The sequence below is a fragment of the Scomber japonicus genome, chromosome 21 (genome assembly GCF_027409825.1).
Source record: "Scomber japonicus isolate fScoJap1 chromosome 21, fScoJap1.pri, whole genome shotgun sequence".
Classification (NCBI taxonomy): Eukaryota; Metazoa; Chordata; class Actinopteri; order Scombriformes; family Scombridae; genus Scomber; species Scomber japonicus.
The window spans coordinates 2,222,804-2,250,077 of record NC_070598.1 but is presented as its reverse complement, the minus strand read 5'-3'; the positions used below and the strand labels follow the sequence as shown (position 1 = coordinate 2,250,077).

The 27,274-nt window shown below is 39.1% G+C and overlaps 1 protein-coding gene across 1 annotated transcript in view; it reads left to right on the top strand.

The window, feature by feature from the left end:
* The first annotated feature begins 18,110 nt into the window (after positions 1-18,110).
* The window catches only part of unm_hu7910 (un-named hu7910), a 59,581-nt gene continuing 50,417 nt past the window's right edge, over positions 18,111-27,274 (top strand). The window contains exon 1 of the mRNA XM_053342787.1: positions 18,111-18,298. Coding sequence (XP_053198762.1) covers positions 18,259-18,298 — 40 coding nt within the window. The 5' untranslated portion in view covers positions 18,111-18,258. The remainder of the gene's footprint in view (positions 18,299-27,274) is intronic.

The following is a 27,274-nucleotide window of genomic DNA, read 5'->3' as shown; positions in this document are numbered from 1 at the left end:
AGAGGATCACCCAGATTAAAGCGGAGGAGAGAGGAAGCACATCTGTCCGTCCTGACTCAGCTTCAACACCAATGACTCACAACCTTCAGCTGAAACTGTCCCAAACTCTCCGTCCTCCTGGTCTGACTCAACAAACACATACTTAACGTTTAACTTCCTGTCACTGGGTTTGAGCCGCTGTCATCATTTCAGTTCTCATTTTGAACCTTTTACTATACGTTAGAATGAGAAATCCAAACCATAATCCATCCTTCCTTCGTGTCACCTGTCCTTCCTTCCTTACTTCTTTCGATCCCTCCTTCCTTTCTTTTTTCCTTCCTTCCTTCCAACCATCCTTCTTCCTTCCATCCTTCCCTCCCTCCTTCCTTCCTTCCTTCCATCCTTACTTCCGTCGATCCTTCCTTCCTTTCGATTTTCCTTCCTTCCTTCCAACCATCCTTCTTCCTTCCATCCTTCCTTCCCTCCTTCCTTCCTTCCTTTCTTCGTGTCACCTGTCCTTCCTTCCTTGCTTCCTTCCTTCCTTCCTTCCTTTTTAGATACAGGTTGTGCTACGTTTGCTATAGATACAGATTGTTCTATGGTTGCTATAGATACAGGTTGTGTTATGGTTGCTATAGATACAGGTTGTTCTATGGTTGCTATAGATACAGGTCGTGCTATGGTTGATATAGATACAGGTTGTTCTATGGTTGCTATAGTTACAGGTTGTTCTATGGTTCCTATAGATACAGGTTGTTTTATGGTTGCTATAGATACAGGTTGTGCTATGGTTGCTATAGATACAGGTTGTTCTATGGTTGCTATAGATACAGGTTGTTCTATGGTTGCTATAGATACAGGTTGTGCTATGGTTGCTATAGATACAGGTTGTGCTATGCTTGCTATAGATACAGATTGCGCTATGGTTGCTATAGATACAGGTTGTTCTATGGTTGCTATAGATACAGGTTGTGCTATGCTTGCTATAGATACAGATTGCGCTATGGTTGCTATAGATACAGGTTGTGCTATGGTTGCTATAGATACAGGCTGTGCTGACATCAGAGATCCTGCTGGAGACATTTATGAAGCTGACTTTCATTTCTCATCTTGAATGAGTCTCTAACATGTTTTTAATAAAAGTTTAGAAGTTTCGATGCATACAAGGATTAGATACTGAACTCATAACTTCACATTAAATCATTCTGAAACGAAAGCTGCACCTAAACTTTATTTAGAAATCCACAGATTAATTACCAGTTAATGAGTTTTGGTGTATTGAAAGCAAAGTTAAGTGAAGCTGACATCCTGCTGCACGCCGCTCACATCTGAATCTAAACTTGGCTCGTCTGGATGATGAAACACAGCTGATGCTTCTCGGTTCCTAGATAAGATCTAAACAGCCGCTTGACGTCCTGCTCCGGAGCTTCGGTCGGAGCTGCGGACCATTTGGAGAAACCGGTCTTTCACATTTCACGAGATATACGCGGCAAACGTTCGTGTCTTTCATGAGAGTTAATGGCTCTGAAAACACACAAAAGGAAATGAATCCAAAGCAAACGCAGAGGAGAGGATTGTCAGCGCTCAGGAGGATTTTTTAAGCTCTGCGATAAAAAATAAAACCCTATAGAGCCGCTCTCAGGTTTCATACGGAGCCTTTACGGCACAAAGGTTGCAGATAATAAGCAGGAAGCTGGTTTCAGGCTGCAGGACTGATGTCAGAGCACAGAGACGCAGCGCTGCCTCGTCCCTCAAACAGCAGCTCCTGTTGTCTCAGGAAAGGTCAGGCCTGCTGCTCCAACGCTGAACAAACACTACAACACCGTGTGGGGCTTTGCAGCTGCACGCACACACACACACACACACACAGGGACACGCACAGGGACACGCACACACACACACACACACACACACACACAGGGACACACACACACACACACACACACACACACACACACACACACACACACACACACAGGGACACACAGAGGAACACACACACACACAGGAACACACACAGGCATACTTTACCTGCACACAAACTGACACACAAACACACCAAATACGGGTTCGGGCATCTCACACACAGAGACAGAGAGACACACACATACACACTCACACACACACACAGAGACACACACACACACACAGAGACAGAGACAGAGAGACACACACATACACACTCACACAGACAGACACACACATACACACACACACACACACACACACAGAGAGAGAGACACACACAGACACACTCACAGAGACAGACACACACATACACACACACACACACACTCACACACACACACAGAGAGACACATACACACAGAGACACACACCCAAACACACACACACCCCCACACATAAAGAGACACACACACACACACACACACACACACACACACACACACAGACACACACACAGACACACACACAGAGAGACACACTCACACACACACACACACACACACACACACACACACACACACACACACAGATGAATGCGATGCATGCGAGGCAGGCGGTGCAGCGTTGGGACACCTGTTGTGTAGCGGGGAGGAGCAGAGAGGAGCGGAGCGGTGTGTGTGTGTGTGTGTGTGTGTGTGTGTGTGTGTGTGTGTGTGTGTGTGTTGAGGTGTGTGTGTTGAGGTGTTGAGGTGTCGACACAGACGCTGCAGGCTGTTACAGTTACTTAACTCTTCCACTTCAGACTACATGATGTCATCGCAGCTTGATGATGTCACAGCGTAGCGACCGCGGCTAGACACACGCTAAAGCTGTAACAAGCATCTTTATTAATCCAGAAATGAGGAGTTTGAGTCTAGTGAACAACTTTTAACCCTTTAATGCCAGGTGAGTGTTAGAGAGGTTCATGTAGTGCAGGGATGAATTATTAAATATGTTAAAGTTTATTTTATATTTATATTAATTCATGTTGGAGATGTGAGCATAAGGTAGAGAAGCTCATGTATCTGAATGTGTCATCATCATATATTAAAGGTTTAGTAGAGCTTTGACCTTTGACCCTGTCTGTTCTGACTGTTCCTTCCTTCTGTCCTTCTTTCCTCCCTTCCTTCCTTCCGTCCTTCTCTTTCCTTCCTTCACTCCCTCACTCCTTCCTCCCTTCCCTCCCTCCTTCCTTCTCTCTATCCTTCCTCCCTTCCTTTCCTTCCTTCTTTCCTTCCTTCCTCCCTTCTGTCCTTCTTTCCTCCTTCCTTCTTTCCTCCCTGCCTCCTTCTCTTTCCTTCCTTCACTCCCTCACTCTTTTCTCCCTTCCCTCCCTTTTTCTCTCTTTCCTTCCTCCCTTCCTTCTTCCCTCCTTTCCTTCCTTCTTTCTCCTTCCCTCCTCCTTTCCTTCCTTCCTTCCTTCCTTCCTTTCCTTCCTCCCCTCCCTCCCTCTTTCCTTCTTTCCTCCCTTCCTTTCCTTCCTCCCTTCCTTCTGTCCATCTTTCCTCCCTTCCTTCCTTCTTTCCTTACTCCCTCCTTCTCTTTCCTTCCTTCACTCCCTCACTCACTCCTTCCTCCCTTCTTCTCTCGTTCCTTCCTCCCTTCCTTCTTTCTCCTTCCCCCCTCCTTTCCTTCCTCCTTTCCGTCCTTCTTCCTTTCTTCCTAACTTCCTTCCTTGACTCGAGGACAACAGGAGGATTAAACAACTGAAAATTAAACTGCAAAAACTTCCAGATGCATCAAATATGAAACTCACGTATGCAAATTAATTGTCAAATGAGTTGAATGCCAGAAGGTCCGATAAACACTCCAGTTTCAAATAATTAGAATGGTGCTGGTAATTATTTGATGGTTCAGAGTTATAAAAACCTGATTTCCTGTTACAGTGGATGTATGATGATAAATGAAGCCTTTAAAGTCAATGCAAACATTTCCTACAGGTGTATAAACTCTTATTGGTTGCATGCAAACCCTTTCAGAATAAAAGCACGGAGGAGGAAGTAGCGTGACCTAGCTGCAGGATAATGATCCACAACAAACCTCCAGGTGTCAGAATGACCTCCGAATAAATTAAAAGGCTTCATATGGTAACACCAGCACAGATATAGAGATGATTTAGGGGTTAAATGGACAAAAAGGTGAAACCAAAGCAACCTGAAAGTGTATTTGTAGAAACTTCTGCAACAATATTTGATTTCCAGATAAAGATGGAAGCTTTGATGATTAAATATTGTGTTTATAATTTCATTTTTGACACATTAAACGATCTAAATTTCACTAAAACTCAAAAAACAAATGCTGAGTAGTTTCTATCTGCAGGTCAGCTGCCCAGAAACTTCTCTCTACATTAATGAATCAGATGTTTTAGTGCACAGAACTTTTTAATTTTTCCATATTTGTCCAAACATATTGCAGATTTAACAGATTTAACTGATTTAACCCCGACTGCTGTGACTTTAAAATGTCAAATAAGTTCACATGCAGAACCAATTGATCTACTAAAGCCTGTGTGTTATAGATCTGCATTATTATCCATCTTCTCTATATTTTAATCCAAATACACTCTCAGTCTTTCATGGGTAGAATAAGATAAGTTCCTGAATCTGCAGCAAAAATCAATCAGCTGACATCAGAGCAGCAAACAGAGGAGACTTCAACACTTCACCTGAAGCATCCAGCAAACCAACATCAACCATCAGATGGAGGTTTAACTCCTATCATCTTCTCCTCACTCGTCTTATTGTGTCATTGACTTCTTTTACTTCCTGTCTGCATTATAAATCTCTCCTCTGGACTTCATGTAAGGCTTTATTCCCTTCCTTTCCTTCCTCCCTTCCTTCTGTCCTTCCTCCCTCCCTCCCTCCCTCCTTCTTTCCTTCCTCCCTTCCTTCTGTCCTTCTTTCCTTCCTTCTTCCTCCTTTCCTTCCCCCCTACTTTCCTTCCTCCCTTTCTTTCCATCCTTCTTCCTTCCTTCCTAACTTCCTGACTTCCCTTCTTCTGACTTCCCTCCCTTCTTCTCTCTTTCCTTCCTCCCTTCCTTCCCCCCTCCTTTCCTTCCTTCTTCCTCCTTTACTTCCTCCCTACTTTCCTTCCTCCCTTTCTTTCCATCCTTCTTCCTTCCTTCCTAACTTCCTGACTTCCCTTCTTCTGACTTCCCTCCCTTCTTCTCTCTTTCCTTCCTCCCTTCCTTCCCCCCTCCTTTCCTTCCTTCTTCCTCCTTTCCTTCCCCCCTACTTTCCTTCCTCCCTTCCTTTCCATCCTTCTTCCTTCCTTCCTAACTTCCTGACTTTATGTAAGGCTTTATTCCTATCAAGAGGTTGTTCTGTATTGTTGGTGTTTGTAATGATACGATGGAAAGGATAATAAAACTATGAATCTTTAAAAGAACAGAGAGCAGAACAATGATCACTCTTCATCGTCGTCATCATCAGGATCAGACTCATCAGCAAAGACTCAGAACTAAAAACTCAGAAATGATGTTTGTTTTTAACTTTAAGGTTAAATTCACTATTAGAGATTCACCAGGATGAACAACACTACTCTTTATCTGCTGCTTTAAGACTCAAACAGCTTCATCTGCATTCTTCCTTCCTTCTTTCCTTCTGTCCTTCCTTCTTTCTGTCCTTCCTGACTTCCTTCCTTCCTCCCTTCTTTCTGTCCTTCCTTCTGTCCTTCCTTCCTTCTTTCTGTCCTTCCTTCTTTTTGTCCTTCTGTCCTTCCTTCATTCCTTCCTCCCTCCCTTCCTTCTGTCCTTCTTTCTGTCCTTCCTTCTTTCTGTCCTTCCTGACTTCCTTCCTTCCTTCCTTCCTCCCCTCTGTCCTTCCCTTCCTTCTGTCCTTCCTTCCTCCCTTCCTTCTTTCTGTCCTTCTTTCCTTCCTTCCTTCCTTCTTTCTGTCCTTCTTTCCTTCCTTCTTTGCTTCTTTCCTTCCTTCCTTCTTTCCTTCCTTCCCTTTTTGTCCTTCCTTCTTTCTGTCCTTCTGCCCTTCCTTCCTTCCCTCTTTCTTTCTTTTTGTCCTTCCTTCCTTCTGCCCTTCCTTCCCTTTTTCTTTTTGTCCTTCCTTCCTTCTGCCCTTCCTTCCCTTTTTCTTTTTGTCCTTCCTTCATTCCTTCCTTCTTTCTGTCCTTCTTTCCTTCCTTCCTTCTTTCCTTCCTTCTGTCCTTCCTTCCTTCCTTCCTTCATTCCTTCTTTCTGTCCTTCCTTCCTTCCTTCTTTCTTTCTGTCCTTCCCTCCATCCTTCCCTCCTTCCTTCCTTCCTTCCTACATTACCTCTCCTGTTGAGCCACTGTGGATACTTTTACACACTTTATGTATTTAGTCTTTTAAATGATTAAATAAAATATCTAATAGTAAGATTTTACAAGTTTAAACTGTAGAAGAAGGTTTTTAGTTTGATGTGAATATAAGACGACACTTATTATATGATTAATATGACATTAAAGCATTAATCTTCTCTTATTTCTTATCTTATGTTGGAAATGACAAAATAATAATAATATAATCATTCCTATCATCATCTTCCTCATCATCATCATCATTTTACAGGTTATAATCAGTTTTAATGACGAGTGTTGTTCAGTTTCTGATGAGTTGCAGTAACAGCTGATGTAACTGCGCGGTTGCAAAGGATTCATCCAGAAGGTGAAAAAGGTCAAAGGTCATCAGGCAAATCCTAAAGAGCCCAGTTTCAGGTCGAACTTCCTTTATTTCTATCTCTCTCTCTCTCTCTCTCTCTTCTATCTCTTCAACATCTGTTTCATCAAAACAACAAAATGCAACATGGAGGACATATTAATAATCTACAACACAAAAGATAATCAGTTTACTAAAGTAGAAATAATCTCCTTTAAGAAGCCGGATTAAGAGCATTTATGGCATTTTTGGGGAATTTCTTTTATCAAAATATTTGCATTTTCATCTTCTTTCAATGCATTAATCATCTAATTGTTACAAAAACTGCACAAAAAAACCCAACTTTCAATAAATCCACAATAAAAAACAGTTTAAAATTAACACCAAACTGATCTTTTATGTTCTTTTTCACACAACTAAACACTAAACACGCACTTTAAGCCCCAAAAATAAGATTATAGGAAAACCAGACTGTCTCTCCAACGCTACACTGGATCATATGAAGAGTCATTTACAGCCCTGCTAAGTCACTTTAATGCTTCTGTAATATAAACAGCAAGCACCAGCAACGTTAGGAATATACAAGGAGCAATAAAAACATATTTAAGTATTTTATTTTAGCAGAATTATCTTAATATTGGGTCAGATATCAGTGCGTAAAGGTTCCTGACGCAATGTGGAGATATTATCAGATTATGACATTTTTCTGGAGGTTCAAATATGTGACAAGCAGCAGGTATAAAAGCTCAGCCATCCAAATGTTTCTCCGCTTACACAAACACAGCCGGTTAATTAATGGAAAGTGTGGAGCACGGCGCGGCGCGGCACGGCACGGCTCGGGGCTCGGCTCCGGCACAGCTGATAGGGAGCAAGGGTTGCATAGGAACAGGGAGGAAACGGGATCTCTGGAGGCTGAAAGTGGCTCATAACAGGGATGAAGAGGAGCTGCACAGCCGGCTTCATCTTTGCTTTTTTACTTTTTAATAAGAAAGCATGTTTTTATGATTTTTAAAGATTGATCTGAGGGCTACGTCATCCAAAAAAACTATCACCAAATAATCCAAACTGTGCGTAAAACGTGAAGTTAAATCATGTGAGAGCAGAAAAATAAAAGAGAAATGAACTCTGATGTGTTGATTTTGAACATTTAAGGAAGTTTCCATGTGGTTATTATAATTAAATGCCCCAAAAATCACGTTAAGATGCTTCATTGTGGCGCCAAACTGGTTAAAATGTGCGTATGTGTGTGTGTTTTTTTTTATTGCAGATTAAATTAATTTAAAAAAAAAAGTGAAATATTACTGACAGTGACAGTGTCGCAGGTGTTTTGGCTTGTCAGGATCAACTGGCTCTAAAAGGTCAGAGTTCACCCCCCCTACCCCACCACCCCTACCCCTCCTCATTAACCCTTAAACAGGCACCAGGAGATACATTTATATTTACATGTTTTATTGCCTATGTTAATAAAGGCAACTCCTAAAATCCCAAAAATATGTTTAAAATGTTTATTTAGGTGTAAATAAGATGCTTAAGTACATAAAAAAGTGAATAAAAAGAATAATTAACATGTTATTTTATCACTCCTGCCTGTTTAAAGGGTTAAAGAACAGGATTATTCTCCATAATAGGCTAATAATAATAATAATTATAAAGAAGTACTCACATGTGAAACTCCTGCGTTAAAAACTGCGGGTTGTTGAAAGAAAAAGAAAAAGAAAAAAAAAAAAAAAAGAATCTCCGTTTTCTTTCTGTCACACCATCACCGGCTCCGTGTCCCGCTCACAGCTGCCAAATCCCATCCGGAGAGGAGGCGCAAAGTGGCCGATCCATGAGCAACCTAAACTCCCCTGCCAAAAAAAAAAAAAAAAAAAAAAAGTGCAAATATCTCTAAAATATCTCTGTGCAAAAAAAAAAAAAAAAAAAAAGCAACGAAGAAGAAGAAGTGGGTTTTTTTTTTTGTGAGTTAAATCCCGCGTGGAGTGATGGAGATGGAGATGGAGATGGATGTGAAGGGTGCACGAGCGCAGAAGTGTCCCTCCACCAGCAGCAGTGAGAGTGAGAGAGGAGCGGACTGTGCAGCTTCAGCGCAGCCGGGGAAGGAGAGGTGCGCGCCGGGGAAGCAGCTCCAGCTTCAGCTTCACTCCGTCTGCTCCTCTTCCTCCGTCATCTTCACAACTTCAGCTTGCTGCTTTTAATCCTGCACGCGCACTGCTTCACCTCTTTTTATTCTTTTAAATCCCGTAAACACTTCTCATCCTCCTCCAGCAGCAGCAGCAGCAGCAGCAGCTCAGGGTTTTATTTTAATTTCTTCTCATCATTTAAAATCAGGTGTGATGTTTAATTAAGAACACAAAGCTCTCCAATCACAAATCAAAGCTCCAGCTGTTGCTTTTCTTCTTCTTCTTCTTTCTTTTTGTTCTTTATCGATACATTTAATGAGAAGGAGGAAAAGTGTGAAGTTTTTGCCGTCAGAGCGGAGTGTTGTGCTGCGTGTCGGTGCGTCGGTAGGTCGGTAGGCGGGTAGGGCTGACCGGCCGGACTCCCATCATCCCCGCTGCTTGATCGCCCCCTGCACGCGGAGAGAGAGAGAGAGAGAGAGAGAGAGAGAGAGAGAGAGAGAGAGAGAGAGAGAGAGAGAGAGAGAGAGAGAGAGAGATGGAGGAGGTGTTTGGAGGGAATTGGGTGGGGGTGGGGGGGGTGTGGATGGGAGGGAGGGGGGTGTATCGCGAGGTTATGTTCGTAGTCCCGTTTGTCTCGCACTGAAGTGGCCGAGGACACGCGCGCACACGCACATGCACGCGCCCAAGGGGAGGGAAGGGAAGGGAAGGGAAGACACACACACACACACACACACACACAACTCAAAAGCCTAGAGTAAGAAGAACACACTGAGACATGCAAAACACACAATTGTGCACCACACACGCACACACACACACACACACACACACACACACACACACACACACACACACACACACACACACACACACACACACACACACACACACACAAATGTACAGCCTAGAGTAACAAGAACAAACAGAGACATGCAAAAACACACGTGCACACACATACACACTCAAAAGCCAAGAGTTGACATGCACAGGGAAATACACACACACACACACACACACACACACACACACACACACACACACACACACACACACACACACACACACACACACACACACACACACTGATATGCAACACAAGCAGAGCCAACAAAACACACGTAAACGGGGGAGCGTACACACACACGTACACACACACACACATACACACACACACGTACACACACACACACACACACACACACACACACACACACACACACACAGATGAAGACAGTACAGTACTCATACAGTAGGAAATACTGGATGAATATTTTAAACACACACTTTTCTTCTTGCCTTTCTATACTTGTGAGGACATCGACTCATAAAACATGAAACCAGTTCTAACCTGAACCCTAAAAACTACACACACACACACACACACACACACACACACACACACACACACACACACACACACACACACACACACACACACACACACACACACACACACACACAGTTAGTTAGTCTCTTTGGATCATATTAAACTACGTGTTGTCTCTTTAACATGTTATTTATCACTCAGATGTTTCATGTCTATAATCTATAAATTACATCACATGTCTGGAAATGTTTCTTAACTCCACTTAAAGGAAATCTAACTTTTCCAACACTGAGTCAACACTAATAAACTCCATAAAGAAACTTTGATCCTGACTCAACCCCCCCCCCCCCCCCCCCCCCCATGCAACACCTTTACTGTGACTCACTGTATATAAATACATACATATATAAATATATAAATATATAGTGTTATAAAGGTATAAACTGGATATGACTGAAGGCCAGCGTCACTGTTTGACTTCACTTTAGTTATAAATGAAGAAATGAGTCAAAAAAAGTCAAAATAAATATAGTATCATGTAGGTAATAATACTATATTATGTCCTCTACTAATAATAGTAATTAATTAATTAATTTAAATATAAAATAATATAATATAAATATATAATAAAATTAAAATAAATATAAAATAAAATAAAATAAATATAAATATAAAATAAAATAAATATATAATAAAATAAAATAAATGTAAAATAAAATAATATAAATATAAATATAAAATAAAATAAATATAAAATAATATAAATATAAATATAAAATAAAATATAAAATAATATAATATAAATCTAAAATAAAACAAATATAAAATAAAATAATATAAATATATAATAAAATAAAATAAATCTAAAATAAAATAATATAAATATAAATATAAATATAAAATAATATAAATATATAATAAAATAAAATAAATATAAAATAAAATAATATAAATATAAAATGAAATAAAATAAAATAAAATAAAATAAAATAATAAAATAATCTCTGTCATGCTTAAGTTGGTATTTAACACCAGAAAAACATCAACGTCTACGTCAAAAAAGAAGAAAAAAAATCTCATCTGTAGATAATTAAGTTTTAATCTCAAGATATGTTCAACTTTTAATAAATTAAATGTAAAAATGTAATAATTTCATCTCTGCTGTTTTCTCCTCACCATGATCAGCTGTGAAGTGTTCAACAGTCGCCCCCTTGTGTTTGTTATCAGTATAATAATAATAATAATAATAAGAGAGGTAATAAAAGCACATTAAGTTAAGTTTAAAGGAGTATTATGTATTTATTATTCTGTGGTGATTCTAACAGCGTGGTCTTTGTTCTCAGTTTAAACTCCATCAACAGTTTTCAGGAATAATCTGAATACCAGACTGAGTTCTGTTTTTATTCCATTTAACTAACTATTCACACGCTAAGCACTTTACATGAGGAATCTGTCAGCTGACTGTGAGTGTGTGTGTGTGTGTGTGTGTGTGTGTGTGTGTGTGTGTGTGTGTGTGTGTGTGTGTGTGTGTGTGTGTAAGGGGTTAATGCATGGATCACAGCTGATGTGTGACACATGATCTTTATTAGTAAAGTGTCTGAGTGTGTGTGTGTGTCAGTCTGTTTGTCTGAGTGTGTGTGTGTGTGTGTGTCGTCTGTGTGTGTCTGAGTATCTGTGTCTGTGTGTGTGTGTCTGTCTGTCTGTTTGTCTGAGTGTGTGTGTGTGTGTGTCGTCTGTGTGTGTGCCTGAGTGTGTGTGTCTCTGTGTGTGAGTGCTTGTGTCTGTGTGTGTGTGTGTGTGTGTGTGTGTGTGTGTGCGTGTGTGTGTGTGTGTGTCTCTCTCTCTCTCTCTCTCTCTCTCTCTCTGCGTGTGTATGTGTGTGTGTGTGTGTGTGTGTGTGTGTGTGTCTCTCTCTCTCTGCGTGTGTATGTGTGTGTGTGTGTGTGTGTGTGTGTGTGTGTGTGTGTGTCTCTCTCTCTCTGCGTGTGTATGTGTGTGTGTGTGTGTCTCTCTCTCTCTCTCTCTCTCTCTCTGTGTGTGTGCCTGAGTGTGTGTGTGTGTGTGTGTGTGTGTGTGTGTGTGTGTCTCTCTCTCTCTCTGCGTGTGTATGTGTGTGTGTGTGTCTCTCTCTCTCTCTCTCTCTCTCTCTCTCTCTGTGTGTGTGTGTGTCAGTCACACAGCTGTCAGTCTGTCTATGAAGACTCATCCCATTTAAACCTGAACTTTGAACAGGAAGCTTCAAAAGTCTCCGCCTTTAAAACAACAAATAAAGTTTCTCTGTTATTTTAACCTTTTATTAAAGTTCAGTTTCTCTGCTTTCAATAATCAATAAATCAATATATGGATCCTGTGATGCTCTGAGAGAGATATTCCCTTCCTAAACCAACCAACCAAACTCTATATTTTGGCTACAGCAGCTTTTCGTGCTTCACAGATGATCAACAAGCTGATAATAAGACAAAATAAATGCTAAATTATTTAAATTTGAATGATTGATTTATTTTATTTAACCAGCTTTAGACGCAGTTTAAATCATCTCATTACTGACTTTTCTTGCAGGAGGATAAATCTGTATAAGACTGTATAAATCCATCCTGACAGGTGAGGAAATGTTCATGTTTAAATGTTTAAATCTTCTGCTTAATTTGAATGATTTATATATTTTATTTAATCTCATAACTGACTTTTCTTGCAGGAGGAAGCTGAAGAGTTGAGATATTTTCTACACAGGGTCAAACAGCGGTGATAGTGTATGAATCCATCCTGACAGGTGAGGAAATGTTCATGTTTAAATGTTTAAATCTTCTGCTTTAAATCCCAAAGGTTATCCAGCAGCGCCCCCCTCAGGCTCAGGATGGAACTGCAGCCTCCACATTTCCTCACTCCTTTTAAAAGCTTTCCTCTAAATACATTCTCATCATCAGTGCCACAAAATTAGTCCTTATCTCTAATCGCCATGGTTACCGAACAAGCTTTCATGTAGATTTCAGAGCCTAATAGTGTCTGTATTGAAATCAGTTTATATCTTATTTAATTAGTCTTGAAGGATTTTTCCAGAGAGGATGAGAAGTGATAGTAGATGATCTTTAACCAGATTAAGTTTTCTAGATCACTGTTAGATCTTTATTAATCTGAACATTTGTCAGTCTGCTTCCCATTTAGTCTTTAATCAATAAGAAGCCTGCAGACAAATTAATGTATAAAGCAGATTATTATTACAAGTAACTCAATGTGCTTTACTTTACTTTACTCAAACACCAAGTTCACACTGATTTATGTTCATTTTAGAGTCTGAAAGTGTCAGTAAAACAGCTTTAAAGTCAATTTATTTCTTATTTAATTAGTCTTGAAAGATGTTCCCTAATAAAAGATCATCTTATTTTATCATATCATGTCTTATTTATGAATTATGAGCCTATAGTTAAGTGTTTTCCCTTCTGCTTTTAACCCTTACATACTGTTCAGGGTCTTATTTCACCCAGTGTTATATCTGAGACTAGAAAACACAACCTAAAAACTTTACTTTCAGACACTAATTGATGATTTTTACCTTTTATATGACCAAGAATACACAAAAATGGAAATATTTCAACATTTTTGTGCAGCTGATACACATTCTTGTTGAGTGTGTGACTCATATTAATCTAAAAATTCAAAAACTGTCATGCAAAATTTCTGTTTATTCACATTTAATTGAAACTGTTATGTAACGTTGGACTCAGTATCTAGCTACTAGTGTAAATGTAAATGCTTTTCCTCCATCAATAAAGAATCCACTCTCTCTGCTCTAATAGGTATAAAGATATGAGGAGATATCGTGAGGGTTGTATGTAAGGGTTAAAAGTGGACACAATTATGTTCAGTTTGTCACCAAAAGTCTTTATATCTCATAGATTTCAGCAGAGATGAAGGAAACTGACTGATGTAAATGTCTGAACTCTGTTAGATATCTTCCTCATCCATCATCACGTCTGTTTTAAATCTGAGTGTTTTAGCAGAAGTACTGTTTGTTCCCTGAGACTGTTGCAGCTAGCCTTCCCTTTCTTGCAATTCACACAGCACATTGAAAAATATTGATGACCAAGACAATGCACATGCACACACACACACACAGTAACATGAGTGGACGGGTTGTTACAGCGGAAAGTTAAATTCTGATAAACTGCACATTTTACTAAACATGGAAAAAGCGCCAGTAACGAGAGATCTGCCATTATTTACACACAGGTTGTTAGAAAGACTGAAGGCGGAACCTAAGTTTGTTGTTGCCATGGTTTCCGTCTGTCCGGTTATTGTGTTACACGCTATGAAGCCGGCTAACTTTATTTTCCCTAATGTGCGTCCTTAAATGATAAGTAAGTTGTGACAATTGATGTTTTACTGATCGTTTGTTTGACTATAACCTGTTTATTGATTTATGTAAATCTGACGTCATTTATAGGGTTTAAACGGCAGTTATAGCACTCGTTAGCATTATGCTAGCCCATTTCTATAACGGTTTATAACGTCTTTCTGTTATTAGTGCCATAAATAGCAACAACTTATTTTATCACCATTAACACGTTACTATTTCACGTTGAGAGAAATTGTAATGTTTATTAACGTCAATTCTTATGTTTATTGAATGTTTATGATTTATAGCCTCCAGTTATATTGTTTACCATTGTTGCCATGGTGATTAACGTTACCGTTTGTTATAGTTTCCAGACCATAAACACACCCTGCTACAGATGTCTTATGTTAGATTATGTAAAATAAAAAATACCTTTCAAGCAGAAACTCCGCGACCATGTCATCCCTGTTTACAGACATGAAAACGGGTCATGGGTGAAAAAGGTGAGAAGGATACGACCCCTCTAGGGAGGTTAGGGCTTGAAATCATCAATCTGCATTTTGAGAGGAAATTCAAGCAGAACTACAACCCGACCCCGGATAAGCAGCAGAAGACGGACGGACGGAGGACAGTACAGTTTGATGAAAGTGCAAAGATTAAAAGAAACATGTTCAATGTAAATTTCTGCTTGAAAACCACATCTGTATCCCATTTATATGGACATGGTTAAATACACACACACACACACACACACACACACACACACACACACACACCAATACAACTGACAACTAGCTTACTAGTGCACAAGTGTGGATGTAGTAGTTGTTGGAAACTCCTGTACTTGCACAGGCTGATAAATTCAACACAAGACTGTCAGCACATGCAGTGAATGTGTGTGTGTGTGTGTGTGTGTGTGTGTGTGTGTGTGTATTATCAAAACAGTATCAGATATGCAGAAACACTTCAAAGAATAGCAAACAACCTGTTTTTAGAATCTCCACAATATCAAACATCCCAACAACAAATGCTTTCCGAGTCATAAAAAAACACAATGCACATTAACAACACACACACACACACACACACACACACACACACACACACATTAGAGTAGTTCCCTTATGCAATTACCTTTCTCCTAGCAAACTCCTCCAAAACATCTCTAAAGTCCAGGTCTCTGACAGGTTCAGACTCTGTTGCCAGTAATGATAAAAGGACTTCAGGCTCATTTTTGATTCTCCCCAAATGAGAAAATGAGCCCCCCCCTCCTCACAGTTTGTCACCGGCAACGTGAGGAACATCCTCAAAGCCACATAAACATTAGGGAAGACTAACTGCACTGGCCAAACTTCAATCTGGTTTTCAGCATGTTTGAGGGTGACTTGTCTGTTTCAGCCAACATGAAGGACCGGAACTGCAGACACGTAAAACACGCTGTTCCGCCTACGGGACGGACCGGAAGTTGGGAGGTAACAAGTTCTTCTGAATGTTTTAAACACCAACCCTTAAACATATATATTCATGCCATACATTGTTGGAAAGCTTAGATTGTCCTGATTCATTCAAGACCACTCACGACTTATATGGTTGCTCACAGCCGTAATAGTATTAGCGGTTAGCTCGGCTAGCCACTCAGCTAAAGTAAGGACAGCTATAATGCTACATACCTTCAAAGTCTTCTCTTTATCCACAACGATCATCTTATGACTCAGGACTTTCTGTACAGCTCGCCAAGTATCCATTCTTGTGAAATATGAAATCCGTTTCCATAAAACCGGAATACTTTCCTCAATATGCCAACATGTATTTAGTCCAACACGTAACGTAATAACACAAATAACAAACCATATACGGTCCGTTTACGTCATTTCCTGACTCACGCGTGCATCTGTGGGACACGTGACTGTTTCATACGACACCACACACACCAGCCAATCAGTGCTTAGGATGAGGCAGCACATGACAATAGGTGCGTGTATTAATCGTCTATCTATGGTATTAATGAGGTCTACTCACATAACAAAAAACACCAAGTGACGGAGGCCACTTGACACCCCCCCCCCCCCAAAAAAAAAATATATAAGAGGGAGCCCTGAGACTGCTCAGGGGGTTGCTCTGCTAGAGTGTAGCTGTGTACACGTTATTTTAATTTTATTTCAGTTATGCTTATGAGTTGTTTGTTTTGTTCTTTTTGTTTGTACAACTTTTTGTTACCTTATATAATTTATAAGGATATAAATACCTTTGGACAACTGATTCAGCTTCTGTGTCTGCCTCCTACTAAAGATTAGACCACTTTGGTCGGCCTGTACCACGTGCACATACTATAAATCCCTCTGAGACTCGCTGACGACTCCAATAAATCTGACTTGACTTGAGTATGTAATGTCTTTTTAGCTTATCTTTTGTATTATAGTACTTTTAAAATGTTAATATGTGTATTGTTTTATTATTAGTATGTTTGTCCTGTTGCACTATGAGCTAATGAGGCAATAAAGTTAATGTAACATGAATCTATGATAACTCTAACTTTCATTTCTGCTTTCTAATATCAAGTTAAGATATAATATATAATATAAATATAACATTCAATATGTCCAATATCAGATGAATAAATACAGAGCAGGCACTTAATGTTAAAATACAGCAGGGGGAGCCTCTTACTTTACACATCACCCATCTAATGAAACACAGTGATGATGATGATGATGATGATGATAAATGGGACAAAGGTGACAATGAAGAGGAGGATGACAGTAATGAGTATATATAGTAGGTTTATATGGTGATGGGGCCTGTAAATAGGCTATATAATAATTATTTTGATTTATCCTTAATATGCTTAATAATGAAAGGGAGTAGAGTTTTTGTGTGCGATGATGTCATCTTTCTTAACTTTTAATAACGCACTTTATGTCATTTCATTGTTTTGTTATCTGTTCTTTTATTAAGTTTCAAGTTTTGTCATTCAACTGATATAAAAACAAATACATATAGAGGAATGAAACTGCATTTATTAAGGATCCTTGTGCCAAAAGTAAATAAAATAACGACATACACACTTAATAAACTAGACAGCAGTTAAATTCTCCATCAGTCATTATTAATAAATGTTGAATTAATCCCTCTGTTTGATTAATCTTGCAGAAAAAAAGAGATTCACAATCACTATTTTATGCTCCAGGAGAACATTTTATAGAATATGAAGAATACAACAACATGTTTGAGTGATGATTTTTAAAACACAGGCCACATTTTGTACATTTGCATACATAAAAATGTATATCAGCTGCACAAAAATATAAAAAAAGACAGGTTTTATTTCCATTTTTTGTATACTCTGGGTCACATCAGGAAAAATCCTGCTTAAAAATAGTGTATATGATGTTTTTATAACTTTAAAATGTGAAAAATGGGTTAAATTTGACAAACAGTGAGCTATATAAGGGTTAAAATAAGATGTTGTATGGGGGCGTTGCAGGGGGGTTCATTTGTATTATTATTTGCATGACATAAAGTAATATAAAGTGTTTTAAAATAATAATACAAGTTTATTATATCACGTCTGCTTTCTCCGCCCCAGATGTTTAAAACTCATACTCCCAGTTTGCCACGTTTTTGCTCCTTTCCAAGGAAAGGCTCGACGCTGGGAAGCTGTACCGCCACGTGATTGGTCCAAAATGCTTAAGACCCTCCCCCTAGCCCCGCCTACGAGCTGATTCGGCGCTTCTGATTGGTCGAACGGGTACTCAATCACCGTTACCATGGACTTTGGCTGTGCTGGTATCCAAGTGAAGACGTGAGATTTTTCGCTTCATCAATGAGCACAAGAGGACATAAATCAACAGGGAGAGTCGGATTTTTGACACTTTACAGCTCTAGTAGAGTTTTATTTAGTCGGTGGTGAATTTACGAAGCAATGGCTCAAAGAAAAAACTCTAAATCCCACTCCAAAAAAGGTCAGTAACCCCCTTTTTTCTTACAACATTTGGACGCGCCTGCATGACGCGCCGTTCAAATGTCCATTTAATATCCTGCAGATTAAAGTAGTTTCTGCTGTTTCTAAAGACACACATATAGCAAAAAACTACCAAAGATACTTTTAAGAATCGTTAAAGTACATACTTTAATACGGCTAACATACCAACACAAGATAAGTAATATTTAAGCTGTACTGGTGGTTTACCGCGGGGTTCCCACGGCTCTCCCCGGGCTGAGGAGCGTCCCGTCCGGCTTTGAAGAAGCAGCGTTAACCGGCACTAAAACTCCTAATTATACTCAAAAATAGCTAATGTTAGTTAATTTAACCTACGCCGAGTTGATTAACAGTTTAAAAAGCTTCATTTACATATCAAACATGTTCTTTTTTATGTGTTTTCTGTGCTTTTTAACAACATTTTATGTAAGTGGAAGAAATACGAATGGAGTCTGGTGTGAAGAAAATGGGGCTAGTTTAGGCATTTTTTGTGGTAGCTGTTAATATTTGCTGCGTTTTTAAAGCACTTAAGCCATGCATTTAAACTATTTCTTCATGAAGTTTAAATCCTCTTATTCTCTTTATGACAGCTTAGTTTTGCTGCTATAGTAATTGCATCTAAAAGGAGGCTAAGCTACCCTCAGCTACCAGAGGTGATAGCCAGCTAACAGCAGCTAACAAGCTATTCACTCTATAAACACTCAGCAGCTGTATTATTAATATATTCTGTATTATTTGCATGCTTAAAAAAACCCCAAAAAAAACAAAGCAGGCTCACAGCTGGAGCTTTAAACCCACTTTGCTGACCTAGTTTACAGATGTATAAGCCTCATATATATTTATAAAGGTTTCAGGTTATTCCACATTCATAATATGTTAAGATATATTTTAATATAAGTAACTTTATGACAGGATGTATGAGTAGTTTGGACATGAGTTTCTGCAGTACAACATCCATTAAAAGTCTTATTAAATTAGGGTCAGTGGTTTAATTTGTGTCAGTGTAGGAATCCTTTAGATGCACTGTAATAGATGATATACTCTGCAAATAAAAACTAACAAGAATTAAACTTTCCCACAGACACTCAGCAGCTCATAGTTGATGTTCTGTGTTATTTGCATGTTTGTAAAGTCAGATTCAGGGTTGAACTCGAGGTTAAACTCAACTTTACTGACCTTCCTTTATTTTTAAGCCTCATTTTTAGACTCATATAAAAGTTTCAGGTTATTCCACATTCATAATATGTTCAGATATATTCCCATCTATAAGTAACTTAACTTGGACATGGGTTTCATACAGTTTCTGCAGTAAAACGTGTGTTAAAAGTCTTATTAAATTAGGGTCAGTGGTTTAATTTGCAGTAGATGATCGTCCACTAACAGCAGCTAAAGAGTATTAAACGCTTCCACAGACACTCAGCAGCTCATAGTCGATGTTTTTAAACTCATGGAAACCACATTTATTGACCTTGTTTGTTTTTAAGGCCTCATTTTAAGTTTCATATAAAGCTTTCAGGTTATTCTACATTCATAATAAGTTGAGATCTGAGTAATTTAATGACAGGATGTGTGACTAATTTAGTCCTTGTGTTCAGTTTCTGTAGTAAAACATCTAAAATTAAAAGTCTTATTAAATTAGGCTCAGTGGTTTAATTTGTGTGAGTTTATATGAATCCTTTAGATGCACTGTGATAGATTATAAATTCATAAAGAGTATTTAAACTTTCCCACAGACACTCAGCAGCTGATGGTTGATGTTCTGTGTTATTTGCATGTTTTTAAAGTCAGATTCAGGGTTGAACTCAACTTTACTGACCTTTTATTGTATTTAAGCCTCATTTAAAGACCTTTGTTATTTTAAAGGCTCATTTAAAGGCTCATATAAAGGTGTCAGGTTATTCCATATAATATATTCAGATATATTCTATTTAATGACAGGATGTAGGAGTAGTTTGACATGTCTTTCATACAGTTTCTGCAGTAAAAGATCCATTAAAAGTCCTATTAAAAGGGGCTGAGTGGTTTCATTTGTGACGATTGCATGTTTTTAAAGTCAGATTCAGGGTTGAACTCGAGGTTAAACTCAACTTTACTGACCTTTTATTGATTTTAAGCCTCATTTAAAGACCTTTGTTATTTTAAAGGCTCATTTTAAGGCTCATTTAAAGGTTTCAGGTTATTCCACATTCATAATATCTCCATATCTATCATAAACTATATGTACTATATGTGAGATATTAGCTCAGTACCCTCAACACAAAGTCAAATAACTACATTTATTTCACCTTTTTAAACATTGCTTATTTATTATTTAACATTTTAAAGTCCTGTTCAGAGATGAGAGGAGAGGACAAACTCTACTTTACTCCTCTGCTTTATTTCTAAGTGTTAGTTTTAATCTGCAGTGACGTTAGCACTTTATTACATTTACAGCTCAAGTAGCTTTTGTTTTATTCAGTGTCTTATGATAACTAGTGTGTGTGTGTGTGTGTGTGTGTGTGTGTGTGTGTGTGTGTGTGTGTGTGTGTGTGTGTGTGTGTGAGTGTGTGTAGACAGAAACTTACAGCATCATATCCACCTCTGCTCTGACTTCCTGTTCGGGCGACTTTTGTCCCACAAACACAAAAACACAAAGACAGGTTGTTATAATATAATATAATATAATATAGTATAATATAATATCTCAACTCAACTCAACTCAACTTTATTTATATAGCACTTTAAAAGAATATGTGTTTGTGTGTTTGTTTTTCTGTTGTTCTTGTTTTGCATTTAATCTGAAACATGCTGTCTTGAATCTGGCTTTATTCTGAGCCTCAGAAAGGGTTTTTCCATCCTCAGCTCACAATACATACAAATAAAAGTAAAAGTAAAAGCAGGAACAAGATACAGCAAACTTTATTTATTATCTTATTTTATTTATTATTATGTGTTGTATTAGTTTTTTATTAAATATTATTTATTTTATTTTATTATTATTATTTTATTTATTATTTTATTATAAATTATTTTATTAAATATTATTTATTTTATTTTATTATTATTATTTTATATATTATTTTATTATAAATTATTTTATTAAATATTATTTATTTTATTTTATTATTATGTTATATATTACTTGCTTATGTTATTATAATTTATTTTATTTTATTATCTTATGTATTATTATAATTAATTATTTTATTTATTATTATCTGTTGTATTAGTATTTTATTAATTATTATTTATTTTATTTTATATATTATTATCTTATTTTATTATTTTATCTTATGTATTATTATAATTAATTATTTTATTTATTATTATCTTAATTTATTTATTAGTATTTATTTATATATTTATTATTATTTATTTTATTTTATTATTTATTTTATTTTATTATCTATTATTATTATTTTATGTATTATTATAATTAATTATTTTATTTATTATTATCTTATTTTATTTATTAGTATATATTTATTATTATATATTTTATTTTATTATTATTTATTTTCTTTTATTATCTGTTCTTATTATTTTATGTATTATTATAATTAACTATTTTATGTATTATTATCTTATTTTATTTATTATTTACTACCTGCACATTTTCTATTTTTTTTGTATTATTATTTTTAATGTGTTTTTTATCTGTAATGTTCAGTCAGTAGCAGCACTCCCAGTTTTATTGGTGATAATACAAAGACAGTAAAAGCTGTTTGATCTCATCTTATCTTACCTGACCTTACCTGAGATCTGATGTTTATTACCTATCAGCTTGTATTCAGGTGAGTGAAGTTAAACTTCCTCACAGCTGGAAACAAAGTCTGGAAAAAAGTTACTAAAAGTTCTTAAAAATGTTCAAACACTGAAACTTAGAGCAGAAGTGTGTGTGTGTGTCTGTGTGTGTCTGTGTGTGTCTGTGTGTGTCTGTGTGTGTGTGTGTGTGTGTGTGTGTGTGTTTTAATATGTGTGTGTCTGTGTGTGTGTGTGTGTGTGTGTGTGTGTGTTTTAATATGTGTGTGTCTGTGTGTGTGTGTGTGTGTGTGTGTGTGTGTGTGTGTGTGTGTTTTAATATGTGTGTGTGTGTGTGTGTGTGTGTGTGTGTTTTAATGTGTGTGTGTGTGTGTGTGTGTGTGTGTGTGTGTGTGTGTGTGTGTGTGTGTGTGTGTGTGTGTGACGGTTGTGTTTTAATGTGCGTGTGTGTGTGTGTGTGTATGTGTGTGAGATGACTGTGTGTGTGTGTGTGTGTGCCTGAGTGTATTTTAATGTGTGTGAGTATGTGGACTCTGTGTATGCGTGTGTGTGTGTGTGTGTGTGTGTGTGTCTGAGTGTATTTTAATGTGTGTGAGTATAAAGACTGTGTGTGTGTGTATGTGTGTGTGCGTGTGACAACTGTGTGTGTGTGTTGTGTGTTTTCATGTGTGTGTGTGTGTGTGAACAAACAAGTGTCAAGGTTATTCCTCGGGCTATTCTGTCCTCTCTGGCATCTGACACACACACACACACACACACACACACACACACACACACACACACACACACAGGGTTTGTCAGCTCTAATAATAGTGTGTGTGGAGTGTGTATCAGGTTCTGTGTGAGTCCATCAGCAGCAGGAGGAGGAGCGGCTCCGTCTCTCTTTGTCCTCATTAGCTCGTTCTCTCTCTCTCAGCGCTCACTTCTTCTTCTTCTTCTTCTTCTTCTTCTTCTTCTTCATTTTTTAAAGCTTTAGATAGATTTGAATGGTTTTAATGGTTTTAATGGTGGGTTAGTTTTGTAACTTACTGGTTTTACTGGTCAGGAGTTTTTTTTTCCCCACACCTGAGACAGTCCATGCAGCGCTACCGCCACTATGGCACCTCCTACTCTTCCTCCTCCTCTTCCTCCTCACCCTCCTCACCCTCCTCACCCTCCGCTACCTCCTCACCACCTGTAGAGGAGGTGCACGCTGAGCCGGAGCAGGAACAGGAAGTGTATGAGGATGAGGTGTACACTGAAGAGGAGGTGTATGAGGAGGAGGAGGAGGTGGAGGAGGTGCTGGTAGAGGAGGAAGAGGAGGTGGAGGTGGAGGTTCAGGAGACAGGTAGGAGACAGGCGGTGTAGGTTGTGATTTGGTTGTGATTTGGTTGTGGAGGGGTTATTTATTTGGCGTGGTTTGGCTCGGTTAGGAGGTGCTACTGAGGAGGAGGTGCCAGCGACGCAGGAGGAGGTGAAACCTGCCGTGTCACACACAGGTAGGAGCACAGCATGGTTTCCTGTGTGGTTTTTATAATTGGTCTGGATTTGATTTAAAGGTTTGGTTTGGTTTGGTTTGATTGCAGCTGCTTTTCAAAATAAAAGCACACCAGAAAAATGCAGTGAAAGTTTTAATTTATTGTGAAGTAGCTGGAGGAAGTGTGGCGTGAAGATGGATTTTGTTTTGAAGGTTTGGTTTGGCTTGGTTTGATCGTAGCTGCTTTTCAAAATAAAAGCATGCCAGAAAAATGTAGTGAAAGTTTTAATTTATTGTGAAGTAGCTGGAGGAAGTGTGAAGTGAAGATGGATTTTGTTTTTATTGGTCTGGATTTGTTTTGAAGGGTTGGTTTGATCTGATTCAGTGCTTCCTGCAGCTGCTTTTCACAATAAAAGCACTTTTAATTGATTGTGAAGCAGCTGCAGGAAGTGTGGAGTGAAGATGGCTGCAGTGATAATCCGGTGTGGCACGGTTTGAGTAACAAACTGACACCAAAGCTCTTTCTCCTCCTTCAAATTAAAAGCTTTTAAACTTCATCTAAATTTCTTCACATCATTCTTCTAAAATCTCTTTTCAACCAATCTGGCCCACTTTCCTTCCTCCTTCCTTCCTTCCATTTGTCTTTCCTTCCTGTCTTTTTTTCCTTCTTTCTATCCTACCTCCCTTTCTTCTTTCCATCTTTTCCATCTTTTCCTTCCTTCCTTCCTTCCTTCCTTCCTGCCTTCCTTCCTTTTAATGATCCGGCCCACCTGAGATCAAATTTCCTGTCTTCTTTCTTTCCTCCTTTTCTTCCTGTCTTCCTTCCATTTGTCTTTCCTTCCATCTTTCCTTCATGTCCTCTTTTCCTTCGTTCTATCCTTCCTCCTTTCCTTCCTCCTTTTCATCCTTCTCTTCCTTTCTTCCTACCATTTGTCTTTCCTTCCATCTTTCCTTCCTGTCTTCTTTTCCTTCTTTCTATCCCACCTCCCTTTCTTCCTTCCATCTTTCCCTTCCTTCCTACCTCCCTTTCTTCCTTCCTTCCTTCCTTTTAATGATCCGGCCCACATGAGATCAAATTGGCCTGTATGTGGCCCTTGAATGAAGATAAGTTTGACCCTCCTGCTCTAGATTGTTTAAATAATAATGGTGGTGGGGGGAGAGAGCTCCTGAGGCGGGGGGGGGGGGGGGGGGGGGGGGGGGGGGCTGAAGGCTTTTGACCCCATGGTGGTGGTTAAGTTGGCAGAGGAGGATCAGAGAGTTCAGGAAGGTGTGTAGATGATGAAATGCATAAACGCTGACTCAGCATTATGTGTACGAGGAACACAGAGCTTTATAGAGACGCTGTCATATTAACCCTCCTGTTGTGCTCCCGGGTCAAATTGCCCCTATCTCTTTTGACTGTTCCTTCCTTCCTTCCTTCCTTCCTTCTCTCATTCCTTCCTTCCTTCCTTCCTTCCTTCCTTCCTCATTCCTTCTTTCCTCTCCTTACTTCCTTCCTCTTTTCCTCCTTCCTTCCTCCCTTCGTTACTTCCTTCCTTCCTCATTTCCTTTTTTCTCACTTCCTTCCTCTTTCCTCCCTTCCTTCCTTCCTTTCTCATTTCCTTCCTTCCTTCCTCCCTCCCTCTTTTCCTCCCTTCCTTCTTTCCTTCCTCATTTCCTTCTTTCCCCACTTCCTTCCTTCCTCTTTCCTCCTTTCCTTCGTTCCTTCCTCATTTTGTTCCTTCCTTCCTTGACCTGAGCACAACAGGAGGGTTAAGATAACATCACATATTCCTTTATTAGTCCCAGAATGTGGAAATATGCTTTATAACAGCAGCAAGTGGACATTAAAATAGAAGAGAAGCAATAAGAAAACCAATAAAGAACATAATAGTAAAAATATAGAATAAAGATAATGTACGGTTGCAGCAGTTTAATGCCGTTTCATTAGAAGAAGAAACAACAGTAACATCAATGCGACTTTTATTCTCTTAATTGTCTCTTTAACCCTCCTGTTGTGCTCCCGGGTCAAATTGACCCATCTGTTTTGACTCTTCCTTCCTTCCTTCCCGCCTTCCTCCATTCCTTCCTTCCCTGCCTTCCTTCCTTCCTTCCTTCCTTCCTTTCATTCCTTCTTTCCTTCCTTTCCTTCCTTTCTCCCTACTTCTCTCCCTCCTTTCCTTCCTTCTTCCTTCCTTCCTCCTTTCCTTCCTTCCTCCCTCCCTCTCTTCTTCCTTCCTTCCTTCCTCCTTCATTTGCTTCATTGTTCCTTCCTCCCTTCCTCCCTCCTTTCCTTCCTTCCTACTTCTCTCCCTCCTTTCCTTCCCTCCTTTCTTCCTCCCTCCTTTCCTTCCTTTCCCTCCTTCTCTCCCTCCTTTCCTTCCTTCTTCCTTCCTTCCTCCTTTCCTTCCTTCATCCCTCCTTTCCTTCCTTCCTCCCTCCTTCTCTCCTTCCTCCCTCCTTCTCTCCCTCCTTTCCTTCCTTCTTCCTTCCTTCCTTCCTCCCTCCTTTCCTTCCTTCCTACTTCTCTCCCTCCTTTCCTTCCCTCCTTTCTTCCTCCCTCCTTTCCTTCCTTTCCCTCCTTCTCTCCCTCCTTTCCTTCCTTCTTCCTTCCTTCCTCCTTTCCTTCCTTCATCCCTCCTTTCCTTCCTTCCTCCCTCCTTCTCTCCTTCCTCCCTCATTCTCTCCTTCCTTTCCTTCCTTCTTCCTTCCTTCCTTCCTCCCTCCTTTCCTTCCTTCCTACTTCTCTCCCTCCTTTCCTTCCCTCCTTTCTTCCTCCCTCCTTTCCTTCCTTCCTACTTCTCTCCCTCCTTTCCTTCCTTCCTACTCGAGCACAACAGGAGGGTTAACAGCTTTTTTTATAGTCTTAATCGTTGCTATCACCAACCTCTCTCTGCTTAAACTGTTGGGATAAAACAAACTTTAGAGTCAGATAGCTGTTAGATTTTATTTCCTGCTGTCAGAGGAAGTACAACTATCTAAAAATGATAAACTGATTGTTAAAATAATTGATAATGAATTATCTGTTGTGTTGCAGCTCTGTGTTATTACTGCTGTCATGTGAATAGAGGAAGTGCACAGCTGACAGAGTTTGTAGAGGACACATGTGCATGGTTTAATCATCATTAACCTAAAGATAAATATAGACTCTTATACGTGTGTTGATAACAGAGAGATTGTCTTATTGTGTCCCTAATGTCTAACAGTACAGAAACCTTTAAAGTCTGTGTAAAGTAAGAATAAATATGTGTTCTGAGTTTGACATACCACAGAAAAGTGTGTTGTTAACCACCCTGCCAAATTTGAATGATTAAAAAAAATCGCTAAATATATGAAATTAGGCTTCAAAGTTGTGTAAAAATCAGCCTCTTTCTCTGCTCCCAAACGCTGAAGCCCCGCCCCCTACCAAGTGTCACCTGTCAATCAAAGTCACCACCTCTACCAGAAACATGGACGCTACGTCTGAGAGCTTTCTGCTGCTAACTCTGCTGCTAGCTCGGCAGCTAACTCGGCGGTTAGCTCGGCGGCTAACTCGGCTGGCTCGGTGGCTAACTCGGCTACTAGCTCGGTGGCTAACTCAGCTGCTAACTCGGCTAGCTCGGCGGCTAACTCGGCGGCTGGCTCGGCGGCTAACTCGGCTGCTCGCTCGGCGGCTAACTCAGCGGCTAACTTGGCGGTTAGCTCGGCTGCTAACTCGGCGGCTAACTCGGCTGCTAGCTCGTCAGCTAACTGTAGTAGCAGTAGTGTGTGCTGAATGTATTTCTACCTCTACAGCAGCAGGGG